The sequence below is a fragment of the Apteryx mantelli genome, chromosome 23 (genome assembly GCF_036417845.1).
Source record: "Apteryx mantelli isolate bAptMan1 chromosome 23, bAptMan1.hap1, whole genome shotgun sequence".
In the NCBI taxonomy this organism is placed as follows: Eukaryota; Metazoa; Chordata; class Aves; order Apterygiformes; family Apterygidae; genus Apteryx; species Apteryx mantelli.
This window is the reverse complement of record NC_090000.1, coordinates 241236-252722: the sequence shown is the minus strand read 5'-3', so window position 1 is coordinate 252722 and position 11487 is coordinate 241236. Positions and strand designations below refer to the sequence as shown.

The 11487-nt window shown below is 44.2% G+C and overlaps 1 protein-coding gene across 1 annotated transcript; it reads right to left on the bottom strand.

Moving 5' to 3' along the window:
- Positions 1-4833: 4833 nt before the first annotated feature.
- On the bottom strand, positions 4834-8964 carry FOXR1 (forkhead box R1). Its single transcript, XM_013943493.2, has 6 exons — positions 8844-8964; positions 7879-7974; positions 7127-7344; positions 6370-6635; positions 5718-5950; positions 4834-4862 (listed from the first exon to the last, which is right to left on the bottom strand). The coding sequence occupies exons 1-6, from the start codon at positions 8962-8964 to the stop codon at positions 4834-4836; spliced, it is 963 nt and encodes a 320-aa protein (XP_013798947.2).
- Positions 8965-11487: the final 2523 nt, after the last annotated feature.

Sequence of the window (11487 nt, the reverse complement as noted above, 5' to 3'; positions counted from 1 at the left end):
TTCCTCTTCTTCCTTCCGGTCTGTGTCCAGAATGAGATCTTGGTAAATACCTCATGCCAGCAGTCTGTAGATGAGTGGAGAAGCCTTCTTGCACAAGACATTCTCTGGCTTCTTGAGTCAAGGAGCAAGATGGTGAGTTGACCTTGCCTGGAGCTAGAAATAGTAGCAGGCCTTTCCACAGAATATTGCATGCCCAGTTAGCTTGTCATCTCTGTCAATGTTTACAGGTATGAGCAGTGGAGGGATCTTACTGAGCCGCGTACAGGCTACTGGGCTTTCACCATGCTCCTACATGAACTAGAGTATTAGGGTTACATGTGTTCATTTCTCTGTGGTGTCCACTCTGTGGATCCTGATACTTTTGATTAGGAAAACCTTCTGTTTCTCATGGTAGCAACATATTCTGAAAACATTGGACCGAACAGTGTGTGAGATAATGGAAAAGTCCTCCTGATAATGAGGACTTTTAAATGACTGCTAGGCAAGTCGCAGCTTCACTGAAGTGAGGATCTTCCACCTTCCAGAGAATCTAATATGTAGTCTTTTGGATGTGGCTAAATCCCAGCCTGGTCAGTCTCTCACTGCAGGATGTTCCGATTTGAGAGTCACAGACAAATCTATGTCTTTTTCCTATATCTGTTTGGAATTTCACTTGCTGCAGTTTGAAATCATTGCTTCTTGTACTTCTGCTGTGTACTTGAAAAGTGTGGCTCTATTTTCTCTGTAGCTCCCCCAGTAGATGGTTGGAGACAGCAATTAGATCCCTCCAAAGCTGCCTTTTCTCCAGGCTGAACAACCCCAGGTTTCTCAGCCTCTTGTACCTCATGTGCTCTAGCACCTTAACTATTTTTAGTGGTTCTACACTGGACTCTCCAATTTATCAATATTTTTTTTTTTTGTTACAAGTGCAGAGTAGCAGACTGGTCCCAGGGCAGATAACACCCTTCCTCTTGTTCTGGCAGCATTAGGACCGTTTGTTCTGTGACCGTCTGTGGAACGTGATGCCTTTAATGCCCACCCCACATCTTTTCTGAGAAGTCAGCCACAGCAGCAGCAGCATTTAGCCTGGCATTTGATGCCAAGAGGCAGGTCAAGAAATCCATGTGGCAAACGCCATCTTCGTCTAGCCTGTCTGTAACTTTATTTGTTAGAACACCATCTGAAGGCACTCCTTATATCTCTGACACATGCTGACCTCGCACTTAACTTCCTTTTGGTACAGTCTGCCTGGTATCATGGTCTGACTCCTTCATTCTCCTGCCTGGCCACAGACAGCTCTACAGCGATCTAAGCTTTTTGTCAAATTTCGTAAGAGCAGAGGATGCTCACAGTCTTAGTCTGGCTTGACTGAAGGAGAATATCTAAACTTCAGTGCCAAGTTTATGAAAGTAACTTGATTAACTCAGTGCTGCCATCTAGTGAGGCCACATCTTCAAAAACAGTTCACCTGAAATCTGGTCTTGCTTGTGCAGACTTTACACATGGGACTGGCAACTATCCCCCTCTGGCTTTTTAAATCAGTCAGATGAAATTAGTGCCCAGCTGTGTAGACCCACCCTGCACAGTGGTTTGTCTGCCCTCTGCTAGAGAGGGAAGCTACCATTCTACTGCATGCTTTTAGGCTTGAGCCTAGGGATCAAATAACTTTTAACATATTGGCTGTTCTTTTATACTCTTGTAGGCTTCTTACTAATGCTTTGTACAGCTTGTGTCATACTGTGAACTTGCCAGTCATCTATTAAAATTCAGCTTCTTAAAATAACCCTGAGCTTTTGTTTCCTGCCTTTGTGCTGTTCTTGAAAAATGTAATCTTATATCCTTCTTTAGTTCCTTCCATCCAGAATGTGCTTACTGGTAATGCTAAGTCCCTTACCCTTCACATAAAGGAACGTGATCCTCAGTTTCAGAGGTATGGCACTCGCGTGAAATGAGTTGTCTGGCCAAACACAGGTTACTTCTGGCACAGCCAGGAGCTGCTACAAAGCCTGGATTCTTAGCCTTGTGGGTGAGAGAGGATTTATGAAGTGTCATACTCACATCAGACCTATTGTCCATTTAGCTGTATGCTATCTTTTGAGCAGACAATAGCAGACCTATAGGGCATTTACAAAGGGATCTCTTTTTCCGGTGTATTTTCAGCCTGTGCACAGCTAGTTCAGTTTTTCTGAACTTAAGGGTATAGCTAGCCTACTCTGCCTAGTAGATTTGGATATACTGTCTCCTGTCATCCTCTTGGTGTACTTCAGGTTTAGTATACAATTCAGCAGTGAGCTTCAGGACTTGCACCAGGACTATGCCTGTTGTTTGTCCCGTGTCAGCAGGATGCCCTGGCTCCTGCTCTACAGCTGGGGAAATGTGGCAGCTGTTGACACACTACTGTAGATAACTGGACTGATCCTGCTTCACCTCAAGCGACTGTTGCAGAAGCCGGGAAGAAGGTACCAGAAATCTATTCTTCTTGAACACTAGACACCTGCTACCTGCCTGACTTCTGGCCTGGGGACCTGATCTGCTTGCCTCTTGCTGGAGAAACAAGTAAGTCAGTAACACAACAGCAAGCTCTCATTTTCTTCTTTTCTTTTTTTTTGTCATGTCCTTGCCTCTCCAAGATAACTCTCTCCTGGCACTCTGTAGTACTCACTGATTTCCCCTAATTGAGCATTGCTGTGTGGAGGGATGCCAAGCGCCTTGCAAAGCAACCTGTCCACCAGTTTTTATGTGGATCCTTGCCTGCTGCTTTTACAGCTGGGCAAACAAGTGTAGCAGCTTGGAATAATGTCTGTGTGGTAGTGACTCTTCTCACTCAGCCAGCTAACGCATCCTCTGCATGGCTTTTGACCTGTAGACTGAGAGCCTTTGTTAGATAATGGATCAACTTTCTCCTGTAGTTTAGTCCTCTGGACTGGAGGAAAATTACAAGAAACAACAGCATGTGTGGAGGACTGAACGTTACAGGTGTGGCTGGTGCTTCGTGTCGGTGTGTCCCCTGCAATGTGAGATGCATGTGATGGTGCTGATGAGTTTGGAGCAAAGAATCGCCTTACTGAAGGAAATGAGATTGGTCTTTGTTTTCCTCCCTGCTTCTACATTTGAGTACTGGTGTCATGATGCTCATAGCAGACTGCAAACATGACCCTCCAAGGAGGGGATGAGGGAGCGCACTACTTTTTGTCAGGTAACAATTTCACACTCTCTACGTGTGGTAGGACTGCCCCTGCTGGGAAGTGATTTGTGCAGTGGTGATAGAGGAGTCAACACTTGTTGTTTGTGACCAGGCCTCCCAAGGACCTTGAACTGTCAGTAAAGAGCTAAATTCTTTCTCTATATGATTTCTTCATATTCCTACCTAATTAATCCTCTAAACATGGCTCAAAAGCTAGATCTTATTATAATGGACTAGTGTTTGTCATGCTTGTAAACATAGCAGACATACCTAAATGAAACAATCTTTTGAATAAACTGAAGTATTTAAAAAGCTAGAACTGGAAGTATAGTGTGACCTACAGCCAGCTTTTTCTTTAAACAGATGATTACCACAATTTTTTTTCAGCTAACAGCTGAGATCACATTAAGCATTTTTGTAGAAAACATTTGTAGGAAACATCTGAGAATGTTAGCATAAAACCATTGCTGTAACGAAGAAGCAAAGCTGCAGTGAGATGCAGCTAGGCTGTGTTTAGCTTCTTGGTAATGAACGGGCATGACATCTGCCTTCTTTAGAGGACAAAAAAACCTCCTAGAAATACGAGATGTGATGAATGTGGTGTGTCAGAATGGAAGGGTGTATGTGAGAGTGGTCTTGTGTACGCTGCATCCTTGTGGAAGAAGGCATACTATTGTGATGGTCCCAAGTCAAGGAGGAATCTGAATTTCATCTGAAGAAGGGACAGGGAACTTTTCTGCCAGTTGTTTTTTGATGTATGCCTTTGTGAAACAGGAAAGCAGGAACAAGTTTCTCTTGTAAGATCATCTTTATTTCCTAGCTTTGCTACAATATAAAACTTTTTTTTTTTTTTTTTGAAAGACCTGCATGAATGTATGTAGAGGCGCAAGGAGCTGGAACTTAAGTTTTGCTAAACAAAGTAGTGCAGTTGAAGTTTTCTGATGTAGACTGCTTGGAGTCTAGTTCTAGCTCCACCTTCCTGCTCAGTGATCCACAGTACAGTACAAAGAACAATGACTCAATAATTCAGCTTTCAGTGCTTTCATTTCTAAGTTGAGTACAAAAACATCCAAAAAAAAGGGGAAAAAATAATACAAGCTCAGAAGGATTTGTCCTATCCTAATTTTTTTTTCACAAAGAACCTTTTCTGAAGCATCAAGGAACATACTGCCTGACAGCGGTAAGAAATAGCTATTGGTTTAAAGGCCCCAAGTTTGAGGCTAGGTGCAATATTGTTCCTCCAAGAGGAATAAGTTACATTTGGCAACCAGCATTTTGTGGGGTGGGCATCCTTTCAGTTGTCTCTAGTGAAATAAGAAGCCTACATTATTTTTCATTCATACCAGGTTTTCTGCTGAGAGACAAAAAAAGTCTTTGTAGATGCAATCCAAAGGATTCTCACAGGTAAGTCTTCCTAGAGCAGACTATTGACAGGGTATAGAACTCAACTCTACTCTGGCTTAGCTAGCATTAAGCAGAAGAAAATAAGCTCCATAAGCTCCTAGCAACCCAGTTCTGCCAGGGATTGGAATCACTAGTTTTCTCATTCACAGCTAGTCCTCACACTAGCTAGTGCAGTTCTTTGGAAGCCACCTGTGGCAGCACCTGAGAGAATAAGCTTGATTTGGAAACATATGGTACATGTTTCAGAAGCAGGGAGCGAGAAGGAATCATAGACCAAACAGAGACCTCATGAGTTCTGCAAAAAGAGAGAGAGAGAGAGAGAGAGGAAGTTGTGGTAGCTTTGTGGACCGTAATGACTGCTCAGGCACTGGTGCTATAGCCTAAACCTTAATCAGTATTAAGCTGATAGGTATCGTATTGCTGAGCAAAGCAATACTGGGATTAAGGCTCTATGTTTTAATTTAGCCTAGTTTGTTTAATTAGAGAACAATTCTTTGGTGGTCTGGAGGCTAAGCCCCCCTTGTGTGGGTATCTCTGCAAGTATCTTTAAGCATCTAGTACAATCTCATAGGCCTAAATGTTCGGCAGCATGTGATGACTGCGTGCTGGCTTGGATGCCTGCTGTGCTCACAAATAATACTGTCTGGGAGCCTTGTGCTTGAGCTTGTTTCCCAGCTTGGGAGAAGCGCCCAGTGATATCCTGCAACAGCTCCTCAGTTCTGAGGAGCAACCAGTACGGTTTTCCTCAAGGTGAACAGAAAACGTTTTCTCCACATGTGAAAAGAATAGAATTGTGCCTGAACAGAGTGCAGTGCCCTCCTGTCACTTTCCCTTCCAAACAGAGAAAAGGCTGCTCTTCAGAGAAAGCAAATGGTAGTGCCCACATTGCTCATGGGCATGGATGGGACACAGCAACTCAGTTATCCCTTTACTTAAATAGAGGTAAAGGCCAATAAGGCCCAAAGGTAAGGCCTCTGTTCTGGGCAGTCATCTCTATCAGGCATTCAGCTTAGCCCTCTCTACATGGCTCTCCTTGACTTCTACCATACACACAAGATCTACATCCCTCTTGCTATGGGAATCTTGTAAAGTCTGACTTGCTCTGCAGTTTGCACTGATCAGAGCAGGGCTCCTGCCTTCTGAAACATACCTGGTTCACTCATGCTTTGGCGCACCAAGTTGAGAGCCTCTTTGGGCAGAGCCTGTGCTTCCTCATGAAACTTTTTGCGTCCTTCTGGGGTTAGTTTCCACAGCCGTAACTTGCGGTTTCCCTCACCACACACAAAGCGAGTGGTTTTCTCAAAGCTGCTGCTGAAGCACAGGTTGTGTCGGATAGTGTTTTTCCAGCTATCTGGGGCTGTTTGAAAAAAGGGGAAGTGTTGCCTGCAGAGAGAAAAGATTTGTACTGAGCTGAAGCGCAGAGAACTTGGAGGCTGCAATAAGTAATAGGATGCATTATATCTGAGTGAGAGATGAAAGAAAGGTTCCTCCCTGATCCCTGTGGTTGTAGGCTGTCTGGAGCAGCTGAGCAGAGCAGCTCTTCATTTTTCTAAGGACAGTAAGAAAGAGGTAAAATTCCAGGTCTCACTCCCTGCGTGTTTACAATCTGTACATATTTCCTAGTAGGAATAGAGGGGAAGCAGTTTTCTCAGTGGCATCTTGAGCCAAAGGCAGAGCTGAGAACAGAACAGAAGTCCTGACTGCCATATCCCTGCTCCTCAATGAAAGGTAAGATACTTTTGTACCCCGCGTCCTCTCGCTTCCCACAGTCCGACACTAAGAGTTGGGAGAACAGTGGGTACCGTGTGAATTGGTAGATCTGCTGTACAGTCAGACTGCCATCTGCACTGTTGCCCAGGGCCAGGGTGATGAGAATGCAGTAGTTAAGGGGGGGGCGTGGCCAGCCTCCCGTGATTTTGTTGCTCGCCTGCTTGGTGCTTTTGGGCTTCTTGGTCTGAGGTCTGGAGACTTTTGCTTCCTGAAGCACTGGCATCGCCTTGAGTTTGGGAGTTTCCAGCATCTTTTGAGGAAAAGGGATGTCCACACATGAGGCATCTTCATCCTCAAGCTAGAAAGAGCAAGAGCAAAAGGGAAGGGGTTGTATTAGCCCTTTGTGGAATGAGGGATTGGGATAAGCTGTTCTCTTTGGGGGAGGCTGGGTGTGGTGGGCTGTGTCTAATGAGCTGGGCAGATCTCAATCCTTTTGTTAGTGGAGTAACGGTGCTTTCCCAAAGGAATTTGTATCTGATAGTCTCAGCCAAGAGGCCTAGTCGTGAGTCGGCAACTAAAAAGTAACCTGCCACGCGAGGGCTAAATTAAGGAACCTCACTGTGCTATTGCTGTGCTGTCCTTGTTCTTCTGTTGGGGAAAATTCCAGCCTCAGTTCCAGCACTTTGTATCCTCAGCCTATTCATCAGACAGTTCTGTGCAGTGACTGACCCCTGCTATAATAGGAGGCAACTGCTCACAGAACAGCTGAGCAAGAGTCAACTCAGATTTCTTGCAGGATCAGTGAGCTAATATGAAACCCAGGACTTCCCAAGCAGTTCCCTTTTGTACCTTCTCAGCCTCGCTGGAGGATGATAGCACATCCTCCTCGGAACAGTCCAGGTTAGAATAGTCCGAGGATGTGTTTGTAGAGGAAGCTTCTGTAGCAGCAGTGGCTGAGGAGGGCACTGGACTGTCAGATCCTGCCGAGTCTATGCCGGGTTTTCCTGTGATGGGGCAGGCCAGACTGGGGTTTACCCACATCCACAGATGGGGCTGCGCATCGGGTTCTAAGGAGAAGAAAAAATGTCACTCCACTGGTACTAGCTGAGGACCATTGCAATAGACAGGACCCTGCTGTCTGGAAACAGGCTGGGGAAAGTCTAATGGAATGCAGATCCAGAGTCGAAGGTCCCTAACTTGCCTTCTCATCCCTCTAAACAGCATTTTATTTCCTGTTTTGCTTACAGTGTGCATATCTGGGTGTTCTCACACCACTAGATCCAGCGCGAACAACTGTGCTCAGCTCTGAAATTTTACTTTCTCTTTTCTCTGTAGTGAGATGAGTCAGAAGTGTGTGAATTGCTCCGTTTAGTCCTTTCCCAAGCTTTTCTACTGAAAAAGTAGTATTTGGAGGGAAGTGTGTCTACAGGTACAACTACGTAATTATCATATAGTTGTCCTAAAAAGAGGGGTGAACTTGAAGCTTAGAAAAATTCCAGTCTGGACACAGACTCTCTGGCTAGCTAAAGAAAAGCCCTTTTCCCATGACATACCCTAAAACACCACCGGCCTCTGTAGGTAATACCAGGCCCCAAACTTACCATTAGCCTCAGGTGGTTCCCCAAGGATTGGGTGCCTGTGTGCCAGGTGGTGAGCTTGCCACTTCAGCGTGTGATGGCTCAGGTTCTCATCAGTAGCTGGTAGACAGTGGGAGTCCAGAGGCGATGTGGTGAGTTAGGGACATTTAGATACTCTTCTCCCCCTCCTCCCCAAGAGGAGCATTTAGATCCTATTTTTTCCCCCCAAGATGTGCGATGTGCAGAATTTGGATTGGGAAATGATTCATTTTGGCTTAATGAGTGACCAGGGTCTGGGCTACACACACCAAAATTTCCGTCCTTTGTTTGGGCCTCAGCAGAGGGGGCCTTAAATATGGGCATAACGGCTAGACTCTTGGACTGCAGCTAAAGGGAAGAGTCTGGGTTGTTAAGAGAGATGCTGTTCTGAGTATGCGCAGGGGAAGATGCAAGTGCTGCAGGTCAGGTAGTATTGTAGCTCTCAGACTGCTTGGGATTGTTACCATGTCTTTTCATCACCAGAGTGATTTAAAATTGAAATGACTAAAGCAGAAAGCCATAGGAATAACTGCTGAGAAGACTTAGGAAAAAAAATGATTTTCGTGTTTTGCCATTGAGTTAAACACTCTTTCCAGGGATAAGACTTGTTTCACTACCAGCTGCAGCCCCAGTCAGTATTGCCAGGTTATTCCACACCAGCACTTCTGCAACTCTCTCTAGAAGTTGTTCCAGTAAACTAATCTCATATAAATCTATATTTTTGTCCCAATGCATTTTCTGTAAGCTGCATGCCTTATACAAAATTACAAAAAAGAAATTTCTTGTTCGATTTGATTGGGTGTAAACATATAGCGAAATAAAATGGGGTTTTCATTAGGTTCTAGACTAGAATTTACTGAATATTAGATTTGATATTTTTCACCTGAGTTTTGGAGACAGCAATGTTTTTAAAAGAAAGTCAAGTCAATGAATCCTTCTGAGGGCCTTACCTTGGAGAAACCATTCAGTGGTGGTGGTGAGTTTGAACTCTTCTGCCATATCCCAGTCTTCAAGACCGTTTTTTAAATGCAAGTTTTCCCAAAATGATTTGTTTTGAAAACTCAAGTACATTTTCCTTGTAATTGCAAAGTAACTTCCAGGTGTTGAACACAGTGAGATCTGTGAGGGTGACACAGGATCCTACCAGCTTGAAGTGCTCTGTATGCCTAGTGCCTTGATTTCATATTTTTTTAAAAAGGATATAACCCAGCTGAGTGAGGGCTGGTCTCTGTTTCACACATGTAATACCTATTAAAGAACCTTCCAGTGACTAAATGGTCAATACTGATGGAGCAGGCAAGGTGATTGGGAGTAAAATAGGTGTCACCTTCTAGGCTTTGTTTTCTGTTCATTTAATTTAAAGTCTTGTTAAATGATCCATTCCATTCCTGTGCTAATTAAGCCTAACTTTTCTTTTCTTTTTCCCTCTGTTTCTGGTTAAATCACTGTATTATCTAGGATCTTCAGTGGACTGCTATGGTCTGAGAACCCAAATGCATGTGGAGGCAGGAATGATCTCTGAGGGATAAAGGTAGTGCTTGGGATCAGCTTGCAGGTACTAGGGAGCTCTCTCTCCCTGCTTGCCTGCCCAAGGGGGTTGCGGAGGTGGAGTTGAACAGATAGTTTTCTGTTCACTTTGTGACTCTTGCTTGCTCCACTCTGCATGGATGGTGGGTGCAACGTACATTTTCTTTGGATCTGTGTCTGCACAATGCAACGTAAATGTGCGCTGTGCCAGCTGTTTAGAGGCAACAGTGTTTAAGACAGGAAGCTACTTTAGATTCGCCTAGCCAAAGTACAGAGGAGGTAATGCAATTGGGGAAATGGAGCCAGATTAAGCAGGTATTTGGTGTGCTCTTATAGTGGGTCTCCTCCAAACTTTTTGTGCAGCTTGAGGACACGATCTAAATTCTACTCATTCCTAAATTGCTTTTCACACACAGCCCCTGCCTAACCTGTCCCAGGTATTATGAAGGAAACAATGTGGCTTATGTCATTAGAGGGTGGTATTAATACAATCTCATCACCATCCTAGTCACCCACTCATCCTAAGTCTACAGCTGAGGGGGTGTGGGAGATAGGTGGGGTAGAGGAAATCAGTAACTACAGGGAAAAATCAAAGCCTTGGCTTAGTACCAGCAGGAAAGAAGATTTCAGGTGCCTTACGTATGTTGACCGTTTTGTAGAAACATACTGGTTATGCTCAGAGCTGTATAGTATGATTTGCTGCCAGTCTGTAGCAAGGTGAGAGAAAGAGGCTGGGTTTTTTGCACTTGATGAAAAAGATTATGCCATAATGTTGGTGTAAGAATGTTGGGAATTTCTCAGCTTAAAAATGAATTTGGTGAACCTTACACCACAGGCTTGGCTTCCAGTTGATTTTTTGCTTGGTCATGAAAGAAAAAACGGTAAGCTGCTTTTCTCAACTGCGGGTTTGAAGTACAGTGTTTTGGGCCAAATGTTCCTGCACTGTTTACTGACACTATTTTCCTTCTTTGAGTTTTTGCATCTTTTGAGATGAGCTGTCGAACAGTGAGTCAAAGATGAAACCAGTCTTCTCTTGAAAAGGTAACCAGCAAAGGGCAGAGAAGGATCTTCCACACTTGTTTTTGCCTCTTCAGTAAAAGCAGACCTGCAATTTTGTACTGTATTAAGTTTTGCTTCGTTTTTATTAGGCATTTGGTAAGTACCAAGCCAATGTGGCTTGGCTTCTGCTAAATGCAGAAGGATGCAGCCAGATAGCTTTTTCCACCCTTCCCTGAGGAAGCGCAGTCTTTAAAAGAGATGCACTCTCTGTCAGATTCTTGAGGTGTAAGCAAGATGTGGTTGGTTGGTTGGCTTCTTCAAAAAGTTTGAAAGAGCCCAAATCAAAATCCTTTTTCCCTGTCTGGAATTGGAGTCTAGTATTTGGCTTGGGATATGTAGCAAACAATTCAACTACTACAGTATAATAATTTACCACAAGTCACTTGACCTGCTCTCAGTACCACAACGTTGCTTTCCTTTCTGTTTGAAGTTAAGCTCTTATGCAGCACAAATTAATATGCATCATCTGAGGCCTAGTAATTCATTAAGCTCATAATTATCTGTATGCACCCTCAATTAATGCCTCACCTACCCCTATAACCTTTGCTACTTCTACAGTAAGCTCGTGTAAAAGTGCTAGACTGGACGTAGTTGCATTAATAATCTTAGAACAACATGAGCATTTGTGGAGGGGTGGTCCTGAGACAGCTAGACCTTGCATGGATAAAGTATCTTGACCTGCTTGTTCTTCAGCCAGGCATGACTTTCTAAAAGCAAGCAGGGCACCGTATGAGGTTGTAATGTGAAAAAAAAAGGCAGAAGAATACTTTGAGGGGAGGTTTGTCCATGGAAAGTACTGTAATAGTTCTGTGTACTGCTTTCCAGGTGTCACCCCCACATCTAGCAGAGCTGCAAGAAGATGACTGGGAGAGTGTAGCTTGGCCGCAAGAGGCTGTATGAGCTGATACTTCATGTATCCCCAGAGAGGTTGTGAATTCACCTGAAGCTCGTTCAGAACCAGTTCCTCCTGAGCTGGGTGGGGGCTGGCCAGTCGCAAGCTAGTGTGGA

Coding starts and splice junctions, on each gene's coding strand:
- FOXR1 (XM_013943493.2), bottom strand. CDS start 8,964: ATGTACTTGAGTTTTCAAAACAAATCATTTTGGGAAAACTTGCATTTA. Junction 6,636..7,126: donor CCTCCAGCGAGGCTGAGAAG/GTACAAAAGGGA, acceptor TGCTCTTTCTAG/CTTGAGGATGAAGATGCCTC. Junction 4,863..5,717: donor CCAAAGCATGAGTGAACCAG/GTATGTTTCAGA, acceptor CTCTTTTTGCAG/AACTCATGAGGTCTCTGTTT.